Raw genomic sequence first — 16555 nt, 5'->3', positions numbered from 1 at the left:
GTCCTCACATCCTGTGGGGGGCCCTTGCTTTTTGTGGGGGGTCTCCACCTCTTGTGTGGTCCCCACCTCTTGTGGGGGGACCCCGCCTCCTCAGGGGGGTCCCCATGTCCTGTGTGGGGAGGGTCCTCATCTGAGCTCCAGATGGTGCTTTTCCCAGTCTCCTGTTTTGTTTTAAACAGTGGGCTTGTTCTAACCTGAGGGCTTCCGTCTCTGACACCACACAACACTCTGTAGACCAGCTGCCCCACGACCTGACATTCTCGGGCTCTGGCTCGGGGTGGTGGGTGTTTTTTGGCATGCTGTAATTTTTAATTTGAGTTCCCACCACTGGGGATATGTGACTCCTTCTCCCGAGGGCATCTCACTCTGCCTGGGCGGGGGAGCCCTGCCTGATACCTGCTGAGGACCAGTGGAACCCCCTGCTCTGGGGAGGCGGTTTCTGGGCAGAGCCCCTGCAGCAAAGCTTTCTTGGCCCCCGTGCGGGCCCTCCCCCTGCTCTGGAGCCCGCTGATGGCTGCGGACTGTGACGTTCCTTGCCTTGTCCAGCGCGCCGAGCCGTCTGCAGGGGCAGCATCGCTGTGAGCGTCGACACCAACACGTCCTGGTGTTTTCCCCCGCTGCTCGCTCTTGCTTGGGGGGCCTGTCGGGTTCCCGCTGCTGGTGCCATGTAGTTGGAGATTCCCGAGAGGTTCCTGGCTGGCTGGCTTCTCCGCCTTCCCGGGCCGGGCCCGGAAACGGGCTTCTGCTACCTGTTTGCATCTTCAGGCCACGCGAGGGAGGGAGAGAAGCGTTGCCCTTCACCAAGGTTGCCCTTCACTGGGTCCCATCCGGGCCCCGTCACCTGCCCTAGACTCACCCCCACCTTTGACAGCTCGGACAGGGGACTTGCCACCTATGTTGTTCCCAGCAGGACACAGGCCCTTGGTTCCAATCCTTCCACGTTCACGAGGGAATCTGTTCTCTACCCTGAACTAGACCTAGGACTTTGATGATACGTGCGATTTCTGGACAGAGGGCTTGTCTCCAGGTAAAGGACCGCCGGTCCCCTGGAGGGGAGGAGGGTGTGCGTTCCCACGAGAGTGTGCACGCAGAGTGCCACGCGGGCCTGCCCACAGGAGGCGCCGAGGACCTGGCTGCCCTCTGCCGGCCGGGGGCCGGTCCGCAAGTCTGCGGCTTCCTGGGTGTCTCAGGAGGGATGAACTGGGACCAGCACCTGGTCTGCTGTGGGCCGGGTGGCCCCTCCCCACCTGCCCCCGGCTTGTGCTGGAAGCCCACCTCACTTGTGTCCTTCTTTTCCTCACGGGGAAAATGGAATCAGCTTCGTTCACACAGAGCTTCCAAAAGCATTTGGGCAAGAAGGCGAGCCAGAAGCCTGAGACCCCAAAGCTGCCAGGCCAGCCAAAGAGCTCCTTTTCCACGTACAACCAGGAATGAGTGTCTAGCAACCCACCTGTTCTGTGAACTCCCGAGGCTGTCGAGGCTGTCCCCCAGCCCACCCAGGGAGGGAGGCCTTCCCCCCCTCTTCCTCCTGGGAGGAGCTCGACCACCCCACCATCCCAGGGCTCCAGGAAGGGTGGGCCCATGAGCCCACGGTCGCTGCTCTGCAGGGGAGGCCGTTGCTGGGGCCAGGGGCCCCCAAGGAGCTGCAACCCCTGGAGAAGCTGCGTTTTCCCTCCCAGGGCATGCAGCCCAGCCCCCCTGTGCTCAGGGAGCGGGGTCCCGGCCGCTGGCTCCTCGGCACTCAGGCCCGCGGGGACAGAGAGGCTTTATCGAACGTTCACCAGGCAGACTAGTTGTGGCCGCAATTCCCAAATAAAGTGACCCTGCAGCAGCTCTTGCTTCCGGGCTGGCCTCCAGGCTCTGCTGGGCAGCCGGTCCTGGGCCCTGCGCTGGATGTGCTGCCACGAGGCCAGGGCGCTGGCGGGGCCAAAGTGCCCTGGGGGGTGAGCGTGGGGGCTGGCAGCTCTGGCTCAGGTATTGTGCAGGACTCGGCTCGGCAGGGCAGGCCAGTGGGGGAGGAGCCTCTGGTGAGGCAGCAGGGCTCCTCGGCATGGGGGACAGACTGGGCCATCGGGATGTCCAGACAGGCCTGGCCTCAGAACCACGCTGGTCCCCGCGCTCTGGCCTCCTGGGCATCTCTGAGGCTACTTGGCAGGAACTGGAAGCTTCCTGGGCCATGCGTTAGGATGTGTGTCCAGAGCAGGGAAGGAGTGGACAGCAGGTGGGGCATAGAGACACAGACCAGGGGCGCAGTGTGGGCGCAAGCCCCTCCCCACCTCCCAGCGCGCCCTGCGTTGTTGTCACGGCCCAGGGACGCGCACTTGCCCGAGCTGTCCAGGATGGGGTCATGGCAGCCACACAAGCTCTCCAACCTTTTATTCGTACAAGGACTCAAGAGCATAGGACACCAGCTGACACCGCCTGGCCGGGGCCGCCCCCTCCAGAGACCTACAGTGCAGGGCCCCGTGGGGACGGCGGGCAACCACTGCCCCAGAGCCCCTGAGAATCCAGCTGGCCCTCACCTACAGGGAAGGAGGCCCTGGGCCCAGCCCCCCAGTCTGGCACAAGCAGGGTTACTACAGGGTGGGGTGCCCGTGGGACTGCGCTGCCTGGTGGGACACAGGCTGGGGGCCCTGACCAGCGTGAGAGGCGAGGCAAAGCAGTGCTAAGTGCCCTTGTCGGGCCCCGGTGCTGGTTAGGATTGCTGTCCCTGGCCACAGCAGCTCAGCATCCCATGGACCCTCGAGGGTCCCCTTGCCGGAGCCCCTGGCGGGGTCCAGCACCCTCCCCAGGGCCCACAGCAGCTAGGGCCCAGGAGGGAGGGAGGGAGGGTCCCGGGCCTGGACAGCCTGAGTGAGCAGGGGTGCCCCCAGGTCCCGGAAGCCCCAGCCCTTCCAAGCTCTGGGAGGAGGAGCCGAAAAGCAGCTCTGTGTGAAGAGATGGAAAGCGTCTATGAATGTATGTATGTTTGGAAAAGCCCTTAACTGTCAAAGCCCCCCAGGCCCCCAGGCGCTGGCGGGGTCAGGAGGGACTCGGGTGGCCCTCTGGCTTTCGGGGCCAGGCCTCCTGGACGAGCTGAGGTTTCACCAGCCACCCGCATCCTGTGGCCAGGTGTGGCCTCCAGCCCCATGTGCGTCACCCCAAGTGGGGGGCCCTGGGTCTGGTGGGGATGAGAGGCAGGGGCATGGGTGCGCAGCCCCTCTGCACAGCCGCAGGGCCCTGTGCAGGCGCGGGGCCCACGTTCAAAGGGGGTGCCCACGTCTGTGGAGGGCCCAGCCAGCTCTCCTGGGATCACCAGGATCAGCACCCCCAGCCCCACACGAGGGTCATCCAAGAGCAGTGCCCAGAGGTGGTGAGGCTGTGCCCACGGCGGCCCATCTGTGCACCCCGGACCCTTGCAGCTGGTCCTTGGAGTGAATGAGGTCCAGACACACTGGTCAGCAAGGGTGCCTTCCCAGTTAGAGCTCACCCTGATGCTGAGGGCCTCTGGTGGGCCACAGCATCATGGGGGCCTGGCTGAGTCTGAAGGGTTCATGCATAATCTCAATAGGCCCTGCTAGACCCTGGATGGCAGAAACCCCAATGCCCTCCCGGGGATCCTTAGGCGCCCAGGGGTGGGCCTTGGTTTCTGACACCTGGAGCCCAGAAGTTCTCCGTGGGAGGAGGCAGGAGAGGAAAGCACAGACTCGCGCTCTCCAGCGGGACACTGCTCAGGGAGCTGGGGGGAGAGGCGCAGGCAGGCAGGCGGGAGGTGGCCACCGGCATCCCCCAGGTCCCTGAAATACATGGCTTTTGGGGACACTGTTCCTGGCTGACCTGAGGGCCTCATACAAAATTAAAAGCCAGGGTGGCCGGCGGAGTGAGGCCAGGAGGGCCCGCGCCCCTCGCCCTACCCCAGTGCAGTTACAGCGCTGGGGTCCCTCACCGTCCCTCCCTGTGCTGCCCTGGGGCCTCCAGGCCGAGGAGAATTAAATATCGTCTGTTTTGTGTTTCGGCGAAGTCAGTTCCTGGCCTCGGCCCCTGGGGCCTGGGGCAGTTACCGCCACGTGGGCCTGGGGGCTGAGAGGACCAGGGGGAGGAGAAGCAGCAGCAGGGACGCGCGGGGCTGGGGACAGCTCGCCGCCGAGGTCTTCTGGCCCTCCCGCTCCGACAGGCCGGGGAGGGCGTGGGTCAGGGTCGTCCGTGAGCCGGGGCTCTTCTTGCTGACCCTCCGGTCACAGAGGTCGTCCGGACAGCTGTCACCACTGCCCGAGCCACTGCTGTCATCACCTGGGGGGAGGACAGGAGGCTCCAGCAGGCCCGCCTGGCTGTGGACCCCGAGCGCCGGGGACCCTGCCCCTCCCCCGGCCACGGGGGCCTCCACGGGAGGCACAGCTCCCGACCCGCCCGGGCCTGCCAACGCTTGATGGGCATCCTGGCCAGGCTCGGCCGTGCTTGGGGACGCGGCTGTGTGGGGGGGGCGTGGGGGGGAGCTGTTTGGTGTCCATGCCCGGGCAGCAGCAGCAGCCAGAGCCACGTGTGGGCCCAGGGGCTGGGAGGGCCCCTCCCCTGCGCCCTCCCCCCCCCCCCACGGCTCCCGTCCCTGGGGCCCCGCCCGCACTGGCGTCCTGGAAGTCCACATCATTGCCGCTGTAGGCGCCACGGAGCCGGTTGGTCATGACCTTCAGCTGCATGATCTGTTGGCGGACGGTCATGTCGGGCTTGGTGATGTCCACCTCCACCTCGGGGTTGTTGATCTGATTGGCCAGGCCATCGCCCATCACCTCTGGGAGGTACCTGGGGGCCGAGGACAGGCCTTGGGTCACTGCCTGCCCCCTGCCAAGGGCTGCTTCCCTGGCATGCCCTCCCATCCCCTCTCCTCCTGTCCAGGTGCTGGCAAGCCTGAGACCGCCCGCGGCCGTTGAAGTGTGGATGTGCATCACATCCAGAAGTGGAGTGTGGATGTACCGAGCAGGGTGCATGCCGCAGAGAGCTGGCCCAGACCTCTGTCCGGGCTTCCCTCATCGTCCTGTGGGCCTGGCGTCGGGCACGGCCCTGTGCACACAGCACTTGGAGACACAGGCCAGACAAGGGACCCGGGTGAGGCCTGAGGTCAGCCGGGCAGCACCCACCTGCCTTTGGCCATGCCGTTCCAGCAGCGGTCATCACTGGCACTGCTCATGGCCACCTTCTCGCTGCACAGCATGCTGGGGAGGCTGATCCAGAAGTCCTGGGCATCTCGGAGCTGCACCTTGGCCTCCGTGACCTGCGAGGCAGTGGTCAGGTCATGGGGTGGCCTGCTTGGCCTGCCCTCCCCTCCCCCGCCCAGCCAGGGTCCTGGCCGGCCGAAGGCCGCTCACCAGCTTCTCCAGTGTGCCCGTGGGAGACTTCTCCTGTAACACCAACTTGCCCTGCTGCCACTTCTCTTCGGGCCCGGAGCCCTGGGGGTTCACCTTGGGGTTCCCACAGCCCTGGATGACCTGGGGGAAGACCACAGGGGTCCCAGAGGGGCACGAGGCCATCTCTGGGATGCCCCTCCAGGCCCGCTGCACCCGCTCGCCCGCACCTTGGCTGTGAGTATGTCCTTGTTGTCCTGGAGGGCGTTGATGGCTTCTGCCAGCCACAAATGCACGTTGCCGATGACGCTTTCTGCTCCCGAAGGGCCCCAGAACTTGTCGGTGATGAGCACCATGGAGTCTGGCCAAGTGTGAACATACGCACATGGGGCGTTTTGTAAACACGCACACTAGCCACCTTACATCAACATGCTAGCTCACGCACGCGCACGCACACCGGCCCACCAGGTGTCCACTCGCGGACACGTCAGCTCTTATGGGTGCTCGCACGAACTGAACTGGCCTACCACGTGCATGCCAGCTGACACGTGTTGGCTCGGATCACGTCCTAACACACGCGTGAGCACACGTCAGCATGTATGTGTGTTGGCCCGCTGTGTCAGCGCATGTTAGGACGTAGAGAGGTTGGCATCGGGCGCTGACGCGCCTCACGTCAGCGATGTCTGCTCACACATGCGATGTGCATGCGCGTCGGTCCACCCTGCGCAGCACATGTACATGCCGGCTGGCCCGCCGCAAGTCAGCAGTGCATGTGCGCTGGCTCACGGCGGCCCAGCCCAGGTCACAGGCGGGTTGCATGTATGTGCTTGCTCGTGGGGGTGGGGGGGACGAGGAGCCATGACCCCAGAGGGCTGCGTACCAGGCAGCAGTCTGAGTCACACCCTGCTCAAAATGGCCTGTCCCTTGACCCGGGGACCCTCCCCCTCCCAGGGCCACGGCCAGGTGCTCCAGAGGACAGCCTGGCTTTGTCCCCGCTCCTGCAGGCCCTGGGCTGCTCTGGCACGTGGCAGTGACTGCTCACCCAGAAGGTTCCTCCACTCGGCGTCGAGGTCGGCCTGGTTGGCCAGGCAACCCTTGAGCACGTTGCGGCAGTAGTCAGGGCAGGGCCGGGCGCCAGGGACCCCCAGGCAGTGTGCACAGTACGCCAGCTTCATGACGGCCCTCGTGCACTCCGGGCCCAGGGGCACCTGGGGAGGCATGGCAGCCTGAGCCCCGCCTTGCCGCGGGGTGTGCCCAGTCCCCCAAGGAGCCCCAGGCTGGAGGGCTCTGGACAGAAGTCAGGGGGCTGCAGATCTGCCCCCTGGCCCTAGTCCTTCTTGGGGATCCTGTCTCATCTCAGGGGGTCAAGCAGGCTCCCAGGGTGGGGCCGCTCATGCTCCTCACTGCCGCCGTCCCGGCACGCGACTCCCTGGAACAGTGCTGTCACTGGGCCTCACGGGGAAGCGTGAGTGTGCCTGCCCTCCGTGCAGATGACGGGACCGGGGCTGGGCTGGGAGGAGGACTTGCTAAGGACCCCAGCTGGAGGGGGAGGTGGCTCACAGCCGGGGCTGTGTGGGTCTGACTCGGGCTGCCCCTTGGGGGAGGCACCCTGCTGGCCCTGAAGGCCTCAGGCCCCAGCCTGCTCTGGTCTCTGAGCGATGTTAACCCCGTGGCTCCCGTCCACCTGACCCCTGCAAGTTGGCTCAGCATCCAGCCCCACGCCCTTCTGCCTTCCCGTCCTGCTTGGGACCCAGCCCGACGGAGGATGGGACTGGACAGCTGCCCACACCAGAGCCGTCCTGGGACATGCTGTGTGCACGCGGACGCGGACGCGGGGGTGGGCAGCAGCCCAGGGTCAGGGAGATGGCCAGACGCCCTAGGGCCCAGGGGGCTGGGCTGGGAGGCAGGGCAAGGGGGGCACGGGGAGACCGGGGCGGGGGGTAGGGGCGGCGGCTGCCGAGAGCCCGGGCCGCTGTGCGCACCTGGGCCACCTTCCGGACCACGTCGCCAGCCACGCCCAGGCCCTGCACGAAGGCGCGCGCGGCCACGAAGGCGCGCGTGGCGCGCGTGCGCAGCTCGCGCGGGGCCTCCCCGAAGGGCCGCAGCGCGTCGGCCTGCTTGCCCAGGCAGTCCAGGTAGTCGTCCGGGAGCAGCAGCTGCGGGCGCAGCTGCCGGAAGAGGCGCTCCAGCAGGCGGGCCCAGAACTCGGCCAGCGTCTCCTCCAGGTGCAGGTCGGCGCCGCGGTAGTAGAGACGCAGCTCCGCGTACAGGTCCCGGAAGGCCTTGGCGCTCTGCGCGTACAGCTCGCCCAAGGCGCTGGGGAAGGCGTCCTGCAGCGCCCGCTCCGACTCGTTCAGCAGGTGCTGGAAGTGGTCTGGGCCGGGGGGCGGGGGCGTGAGGCCTCCCGCGCCTCCTGTGCTCCTGCCTACCCCCCATGCTGTGGCAGCAGAGCAGGACTGGGGGGCTCTGCCCAGGACCCCTGATGCTCTGGGAGAATCAGAGCCCAGGCTGCAGAGGCTGGAAGGGCCCTGGGTGCCCCCTGGACTCTCAAGACCTCACCCCCACCCCCCCATGGCCTGGGGTGCAGAAGCCTGGGTGGGGGTCCCCTCCTGGGTCTCAGGGCCTCCAACTGGGACTCCAGTTGACACTTCTGGGCTGGGGACAGACGCAGGGTGCTTCGGTGACCTACTGGGATCACCTGGAAGGTGGGCAGGAGGATCCTCTGAGCCAGGGGTGGGATCCACCTCCTTCCTGCCTGTTCCTCCCTGCCCTGCCCCCCAAACGGTGTGTCTGGCCCTCCTTCTCCGTTTTTCTCTTAGACGCCCTCCCTCGGGTTCCAGAAGCCTCAGCTCTTATCAGGCCCCCCCGGAAGCTGGCCTGCCTGAGGGCCCGGGGAAGATCTCCTGTAGCCTTTGGGATGTGCCCAGGGACCCAGGCAAGCCTGTTGAAGTCCTCCAGGGGGGCAAGGCATGAGCATGTGCAACAGACCTGTGTGGTTTTGGGGACATGCCCCTGCACCCTATGTGCCCAGCATGGGGCCCCCAAACAGCACCCACCCCCCTCTGGCAGGGAGACTGCACAGTCTGTGACCACACAGGCCCTCCACTCAGACTCGTCCCCAGGAGCTATGGCCACCCTCCCTGCACAGGCCCCGGGGCCCTGGGCAGCCAGGGGTTTCCAGGCTCCCCTACATCTACCCCCCTCCCCCCGTCAGGCCTTGGGCTGTCAGGATGGCTGGGGCAGGAGATCCTGATCAGGCTGTGGGATGGTGTGCAGGAGTCCAGGGGCTGAGATCATGGGCCTCAAGGCCTCTCAGAGCTGCCTGGTGGCTGCAGACGCACACTCTCCCTCTTCTCTCCGCTCAGGCTCTGCCAGGGCACCTTCCCCCTCCAGTTAGACTTCAGGTCACTTCCTGGGGGCCCCACCCCAGCACCCACACCATTCCCGAGGGGACCACTGTGGGCAGCATCATGCCGGCCAGCTCTATGCTGTCCAGGGCACTCGCTGTCTGCCCAGACCTGGTGTGAGACCCGGCGAGAGTCAGGGAGTGAGAAGCCCGACCAGCAGCTGCCCTGGAGATGGGAAGGCCACACCGGGGCCCCTGCTCCCACAGCAGGGCAGCTGCAGCCTCAGTCCCCTGCCCTGATCCTGGCCAGCATGCTCGCTTGCTGGCTCCGCACCACCGTGGCCAGGGCAAGGCCTGTCCCTGTCTGCCGGTGACAAGGAGGCACCCTCTGAGGGGCTGGCACGGATGGGCCGCATCTTCCCAAACGTGCACGTGCGTTGCTGCGCACGCCCCAGGGTGGACGAGGATGCCTGCAGACCGCTCCCGGGCTCGCGGCCCCTTGGCTTGGGCCCTGCATGCGGGCAGCCTTCTGCTCCCGCCTCGCCAGGAGAGGTGCCCCCGGGCCCAGCTCCCCCCGCGTCAGTGTCCTGCGGTCCCCGGCCCGGGGGCCTGCTCACCGTCAAAGCTCTGCAGCTGGGCGGCGAGTGCGGTCTGCAGGGTGCGGCCGCTGTCCAGGAGGGCGGTCTCCAGCTCGGCCCGGCTGCGGTTGGCCAGCTTCTCCTCCATCTCGCTCGTACAGCACGTGTAGCCCCGGGGGCAGATCCGCAGGTGCTCTCCTGTGGGGAGCGGCTGCCGTGAGGGAGAGGAGGCGCCCCGGAGGCGGGGAGGGGGCCCCGGGCAGACCCTGGGAGGGGGCACAGCGCCTGCGGGGGCCTGGGTAGGTCGTGCGGTCCCCAGTGCAGGACACAGCAGTAGGGCTGCCTCTGCAGGGGCAGGCCTGGCCGGTGGGCATCAAGCAGGGCTGCAGAAGGCTGAGCCCCAGGGCAGGGATGTCCCATGTCATCCCCATCTAGCTCCTCCTGGCCCCTCAGGTGAGGAGGGCCATCCCAGGGGTCCTGGCGCAGCTCAGAACTGCCTCGGGCCCTGTGTGTGTGCAGAGGGGCGGCTGCCAGACCCCCGGCCCACTGGGGCAAGCTTCCAGGCCTGCAGGGTGCCCCCTGCCTGGGCCCAGGCTGAGGATGGGGAGGGAGGAGGGGATCCCCCACCCCCGGAGGGCAGGGCAGGAAAACCAGGGCCTCCCCCCAACCCACACCAGGCCAGAGGTGCAAGCTCCCATGAGGACCGCAGGCCTGGGTGGGGCAACCGACCGGGGGTGCCTGGTGAGGAGGGGTCCTGCATGCGGGGGGTCTGGACACACCTGTGTCCCTGTCAGGGGCACGCCCCTTCCTCTGCACCCGAACGCCCTCCTCACTCCTCGTGTTCCCCAGCAACACACCACCCATGCTTCCGTCCTGGGGCCGGGGACAGGTGCTCGGTCGACACAGCCCTGCAGACACACCGCTGAGCCGTGCAGGGAGGGGTGCGGGCCAGAGAGCAGGCGCCTTTAAAAATGGGCCCCTGCCTGTGTTACAGCAACTGTGGTCTGAGGCGGGTGCTGTGACCCCATTTTGCAGACCAGGAAACTGCGCCTTGCAGAGACTCGGTTTCCTGTCCAGTCCACGCTACACCAGGATGGGCCAAGCAGCTCAGTCAGGCTGCCTGCTTGCAGCGCCCCCACACCCAGTGTGCCCCCCACGGCCCTCCCCACTGGCGGTATTTCCTGCCTCTAAGCTGTGGAGGAGGCTGGGGTCTAAGCCGGACAGGGGCTGTGGGGAAGGGTCACCTGGGCACTGCTGCGGGGTAGGGTGGAGCAGCCTGGGCGGAGCTCCGGGGGTCCCGAGGCTGTCCTGAGGGCGGGGAAGGTCAGCAGCCCCAGCAGAAGGCCTGGAGGGCACAGGCAGCCTCCAGTAGAAGCTTGGGGCCGGGGGGGGGGGGGGGGGGGGGGCGGCGATAAAGACGTAATTATCCCACGGCTGAACTGGCCCTCAAGAGCCTGTGGGCACCACCAGGTCAGACTGGGCTGGAGCATCTTCATCTCCCGCGCTGACGCGCACAGCCCCGGGCTGGTGAGAAGCGGACAGAACAGAGAAGCCATGTGTGGGCGCCGTGCCATCCGTGTGACAGCGAACTGCTGGTGGCCCATGGGCCACTGCACGCTGGGGTGGGACTGGAAGAAGGCTGTCAGAGTGCCTGGAGGAGCCCACTCAGACACGGCGGACGAGGGGAGGTTTGGGGGAGCGCAGGGCGGGGGAAAGCCAGCCCCTTCTTCTTCCTCTTCCCACGTGGGCCCTGAGCAGTCCCACTCCCCAGGCCCCAGGTGCCCTCAGCTCTCAGACACCTGAGCCCTGCAGGGCTGCTTGTCTGGGGGAACCACCACCCCTTCCGCCAGGGCCTGGAAGTGATGCTGGCATGTCCGTCTGAGGGGGGCTGTGGCCCCCACCTTGGGAAAGGGCCGACCTCGCAGTAGACAGATAGGCGCTCAAGACCACCTGGGCCCATCTCTGGGAGGGCATCAGATCTGTGGGGCTGTGACAGTTGGGGATCTGAGACCTGACCCCCTGGGTGAATCAGGACTTTCAGGGCCTTGTGGGAGCCAGCTGGGGGCAAGGGTCGGAGCCTGGCTCCCCAAGGCCTGATAGGGAGGAGGCACCTGCCAACATTCCTCTGCCCTTCTCGTGAGGGGTGGGGTGGGCAGGTGTCTCCAGGCAGAGAGTGGGCCCAAGAACACCTACCATCCTTCTCTCTCAGGGCCTTTACTGACTCTGGCGTGTGGCCCAGGACCCTTGCCAGCAGGAGGCAGGACGCCGGGCAGGATGAGGGTCCTCTCCATGGGGTCCCTGTGCACCCAACCAGGAGAAAGCTGAGCTCCCAGCCTCAACGGGGGCTGGGAGAGCATCCTCTGCATGCCAGGCTCCCCATGGTGCCAGGGGGTGGGGACATGAACTGGGGGCGTGCCCTGGGACAGGGGCAGGTGCCAGCCTGGGGCTTCTGGGGGACACCCAGGGCTCTGCTGTGCTGGGCACTCAGGCCAGGCTGGCTGGGTGGGCAGCGGGTGGGCACACACAGGTCTTCAGGGGGGCACGGGCTGCCAAAGTGAGAGCTCTTGTAGGCCACAGGGACGGACAGCGGCCGTGACTGGCTGCCCTCCCTCCTGAACCCTCTGGTCCCCTGGAGCAACAGACCCCCTCCCCGAACCTGCCAGTTCATGCGGACAGCAGAGAGGCCGGGCGGCGGGGGAGCAACTCGGGGAGACACAGGGAGCCCCCCTCCCCGCCGCGGGCGGGCTCTGAGTGGGCCCCTGGGCACCGTCAGCACAGCCACCGCTCCCACCCGGCGGCCTCCCTGGAGCCTCGCCAGCCCTGCCTGGCCACCTCGTCCAGCCGCCCGGTGGCCTGCGCTGTTCCAGCCGCCCCAGCACAGCCCCCGTCCCTCCCTCCCTCCTCGGACACACGGGAGTGAAGACACGGAGCCAGAGCCCGGGCGCCGGCCTGAGGTCCCGGGCGGGCTGGGCCGAGGCGGCCCCCAAGCCAGCTGCAGGGCAGACGCAGTGCGCGGCGGGTGCGAGAGTGGTAGTCAGGACTTTGTGCTTCTTTCCTGCCCACCCTGGCCCAGCTCGGCCTGCGTCTGCACATCAGCCAGCTGGAGGGGGTTCGGCAGGGCACCCCCTGCACCCCCTGAAATGCAAGCCTGTGCCTCCTGGTCTCCTGGTCAGAGCCAACTCGTGCCCAGGTGGGGGGCTGCCAGGAGCGAAAGTGAGCTCCCTGCCCCTGGCAGTGTGCAAATCAGACTGAAGGATTTCTGTACATTGTCATTCCAGACTCCCAAACCCCCACCTCTCCTCTCAGCTCAGTACCCGCAGAGGAACGGAGACTTGCCTGGGGCGGGGGGGGAATGCTCCCCCTCCCCGCCCTGGGAGGCATCGGCGGGTCCCCTCTTCCCACCGACCCCTCCCCCAGCAGGCCAGCGACCATCCCTCCTTTCTCCCTCGGGTGCTTTGCTGTTTTTGCAAAAGCTGGCCACATCCAGAACTCTCCCTTCCCTTAGCTTGTGGGGACACTTCCTCCCACGGGTGATCCTAGATTTTCTGAGGAAAGGGGAGGATAGTTCATTCCTCACCGCAGTCCCTGTGGCACGGCTCCTCCGGGCCCCGCCCCCAAATTCCCAGATGCTCTCTGATCCTGCTCCTCAGGTTAAAGTCCCTGCACCCACTTCCCTAACCCCATCAGCAAGCAACTGCTTCTCTTCCTGGGCGGCAGGCCGCATGTCCATCTTCTGCCCCCCAGATCCAGACCTCCTGGGGTCACCCCACATCCCTGGCTCCTCTTCACTAAGCCCCTCCCAGTCTGTGGCTCAAACGTCTTTAAGGCTCACACACTCCCGCCACCTGCTGAGCCGCTGCTCCCAGCTGTCCTGTCTCGGCAGCCTCCCAAGTGCATGCTCACCCAGCAGCCAACCTCGCCGGCATGTCACCCCAGTGCTTTAGCCCAAGACACCCACCCCAACAGTGGTCACCACTTCCAATGCTGGACAGACCTCCTGTGGCCAGGCCCAGCCTGGCAGTCACCTGTCCCTGGTGGCGCTAGAGCCCTCCCAAGGAGACTGCAGAGGGAAGATGGCGCCATGCCAAGCCCCTCTCTCCAGAAGCTTCTACTGCTCACACAAGAGGATGCAGACTGTCTGCTCAACCTGTCTTTAAAGCCACATCCCAGAGGCTCCGCACCGACGCACCCAGCCACCCCTAGAAGGCTCCAATTCACTGCAGACGCCGGCACTGGCCTCCCCGCGCGGGGCGGAAACGCAGCTGCGTGGACAGCTCCAGGCACCAAAATACGCCAAGGGAGCGGCCCGGGTCTGCAAGAGCAGGAAGGGGGCTGCTTCCCCACCGCTCCTCTTTACTCAGTCCTGGACCCTCCGCTGGGCCTTGCTGGCAGGCTGGGGGTGGGCAGGTATAGAAGGCTTTCCCCCAAGCAACATTCTTCTCTGGACAACTGCCCCCTGCCCACTCCTGCTCCTGGACCCCATCCAGCTCCAGTGGCCACAGGATCCCCCTGGCATTGTCCACCAGTCTGCTGGGGGTGGGAGGCACTGAGCAAACAGAGGCAGGTTCCCTGGGCACTGTCCACACGGGAGCTCCAGACCTTCCTCTCTTAGCCCTCTGTCCGGAAGCGTTTGCCCCTGACTGGTCCCTGTCAGAGGGTCACACTTGATCATCCAGAAGGGTGGCCTCGGACCCACCTTGCAGAGGACATTTCAACCACCATCTCCTACCCTCCCTTACTAACACATCACCAGCACCCACACCCCTCCTACCACTGACCCAACCTGCCTCCCTACCCCCGACCACCCAAAGCCCCCTCCCCCACCGTTTCAGGCAAATGACAGCATCAGCAAGGAGCCCTCTGCCACTGCCCAGCAGAGTCTCCACCAGCACTGGGACCCAACGCCGAAGGGCGTCGCTGCGGACACCTCCTCCCTCAGTGGGCAGGAGGGGCAGGTCGCAGGCAGCGGAACAAAGGCTGGGCGCCAGGTGCCCTGGCCAGCAGCTGCGGGCCAGGGGGCTGGACGGAGCACCAGACGCCGTGGGGTGGGAGCGGGAGCGACAGCGCGGTCTGGAGATGTGCTGGTGCTCCTGGAGCGGCGGGGACCGGGCGCTGGTGCAGTGGGCGCGGTGGGCACCCAGGGGGTGCGGGGGCTGCGGCAGGCAGGCGGGCAGGGAGGCCACGCGGCGGGGGGGCGGGGGGGGCTGCTGCAGCCGGGGCGGGGGTGGGGCGGGGGAGGAGGGCAACGCGATTGGCGGGGAAGGGGCTTACCGCAGTGGGCGCGGCAGGCATGGGGAGCGGGTGGCAGCAGACGGGACTGGGGGGGGGCTGCGGCAAGCAAAGGGGAGGGGGATGGGTTTGACGGAAGAGGAAGGGGGGCTTGCTGCAGGAAGGGGGCTGCGGCAGGCGCTGGGAAGGACAGGAAGGGATGGGGGTGGGGTGGGGTGTTAGGATGCTGCAGGGATGAGAGGGACCTGGGGAAGGGGAGGTGGGGAACTGTAGGGGAGAAGAGGTGGGGGGTGCTGGGGTGCGGCCAGGATGGGGTGGGCATGGGGACTGGGCGATGGGGCTCCCGATGGGAAGGGGTGGAGAAGCGGATGGGGACGTGGATGGGGGCCACGATGGGCTTGTGGTGGGGATGAGGGCAGGGGTAGGATGGACAGAAGATGGGGCCGAGGCAGTGGTGATGGGGGACAGGGGTGGGAATGAGGATGCTGAGGCGGAGGGAGTGAAGGTAGGGGTGACAAGCCTGGGGATGGGGGTGCGGGGGGGGCGGCCGGGGAGATGGCGATGGCTGGGGTCAGACGGCTGGCTGGAGCCCAGGCGGGGTCACCCAGTCCGGATCCCAGCCCCGCAGACGCCACCCGCGCTGTGGCCCGAGAGCCCTGCGCGGCGGTGGCGGCGGCTCCAGCGGCGGCGTCCCAGGCTGCGGTGGCGGGTGACGCTCCGGGCGGCGCGCGACTCCGGGTGCGGGCGCGTGGGGGGCCTGGGACCCGGCCGGGGGAAGGCGGAGGAGCAGGACCGGGCCGGAGGGCTCGGAGGCGGCGCGGGCGGACGGGAGCCGGGGAGGAGCTGCGGCCACCGCTGCCCGGCAGCCCCGGCAGCCCCGCCACCGCACTGGCGCGCACGGCGAGGGCGGCGGCTCCCGGCGCGGGGACGCGCCTCCTCCCGCAGCCCCCGCCCGCCGCGCTCGGCACCGCCCCGTCTCCCAGGAACCCGCGGGCCGCCTGCCCGCGCCCCCTGCGGCCCGCGCCCCCCGCACCCCCCCCGGGTGCTGCTCCCCATCTCCAGGGCGGGAGGACGGGCTTGGTCCCTGCAGCGGAGCGGGCGCCCGCCTGGGGCTCGCTGCTCCGGACTCAGGGCCTATCCCAGGATGCTGGCGGGGGCCTGGGGGGCGGGGGGAAGGGTGTCAGGTTTCTCCCCGGGGTGGAGAATGGCAGCTGACCACCTGGGAGCCCCCTCTCCTGCTGACGACGACAGATTCCACCCCCCCCCGGGCCTGGGTACTCAAAGCCACCATCAGTTACCCCACATCCCCCCCTACTTAGCCCTCTCCAGCCTCCCGGTCTCTCACCTCAGTGACCTGGGCCTCCATCCCCACTGCTGATCTCCTTCCCCTAGGAAACCGCAAACCCGACCTGGGCACAGTCCATGGGCCGAGCCCCCACCTCCTCCCTGGGCACGAGCCCACTCTTGGGCCTCTCCCTTCCTCCTAGGACACCGGGATAGCTCTCACCGATATCCTCTACTCCCTGGAGCCCTGGTCTCGCCTTCCCCCGGCTGCCACCCCCCTGCAGAACACCACCCTCTCACCCACTCAGTAGCACGTCTGTATCCTCTGTCAGCCAGCCGGTAGGCACGGACACTTGCCTGGCAGGCAGCTCTTGATCCAAGTCCCCTCTCCAAGGCCCCAGCACCTCAGACCCCAGAAATGGCGGGATTCACAGGTAACTCACGAGGCTGCTCTCTGTGCTGCCTGCTTCCTGCTTGGGGACCTCCCGGGCAGGCCACCCTCCCAGTGGGCACCAGGCTTGGGGGTGCCTTGGTGAGGCCGGGGGCCTCATCCATGTGGTCACAGCTCTGGCCGAGGGGCCGGGCCACCTCCAACTAGCTTCCCCAGGATTGCTTCAAAGTTCTCAGCTCATGCCATGGCCTCAGAACAGATCAGGAGGAAGGGGACCCTGGGTCTGTGCCACCTGGGACCCCAGGTCTTGGTTGCAGGGCAGGGAGTGCTCCCTTGCGGCCCAGGGCTGAGTGCTCCCCCGAACCTCACCCATCAGGCCGAAGTTAGCCCTGCTTTTTCATCCTTGGCCCAA

At 67.2% G+C, this 16555-nt stretch overlaps 1 protein-coding gene across 2 annotated transcripts in view; it reads right to left on the bottom strand.

Moving 5' to 3' along the window:
- Positions 1–2359: 2359 nt before the first annotated feature.
- GPC1 (glypican 1) overlaps positions 2360–16555 on the bottom strand; it is a 28610-nt gene continuing 14414 nt past the window's right edge. The window contains exons 1-9 of one of the 2 annotated variants that reach the window (XM_045867608.2): positions 10019–10134; positions 9279–9437; positions 7298–7689; positions 6358–6523; positions 5546–5676; positions 5340–5459; positions 5112–5245; positions 4601–4776; positions 2360–4269 (exon numbers count right to left, since the gene is read on the bottom strand). In XM_045867608.2, the coding sequence (XP_045723564.2) occupies positions 4037–4269; positions 4601–4776; positions 5112–5245; positions 5340–5459; positions 5546–5676; positions 6358–6523; positions 7298–7689; positions 9279–9437; positions 10019–10103 (1596 nt within the window). In that variant the 5' untranslated portion in view covers positions 10104–10134 and the 3' untranslated portion in view covers positions 2360–4036. Of the gene's footprint in view, positions 4270–4600; positions 4777–5111; positions 5246–5339; positions 5460–5545; positions 5677–6357; positions 6524–7297; positions 7690–9278; positions 9438–10018; positions 10135–16555 lie in introns of those variants that run through there. The other variant, XM_045867607.3, reaches the window with a different exon arrangement.

Source organism: Mirounga angustirostris, unplaced genomic scaffold, assembly GCF_029215605.1.
Source record: "Mirounga angustirostris isolate CCGP_5_RB_7025 unplaced genomic scaffold, mMirAng1.0.hap1 SCAF_3, whole genome shotgun sequence".
Classification (NCBI taxonomy): Eukaryota; Metazoa; Chordata; class Mammalia; order Carnivora; family Phocidae; genus Mirounga; species Mirounga angustirostris.
This window is presented reverse-complemented; position numbering and strand designations above follow the sequence as displayed.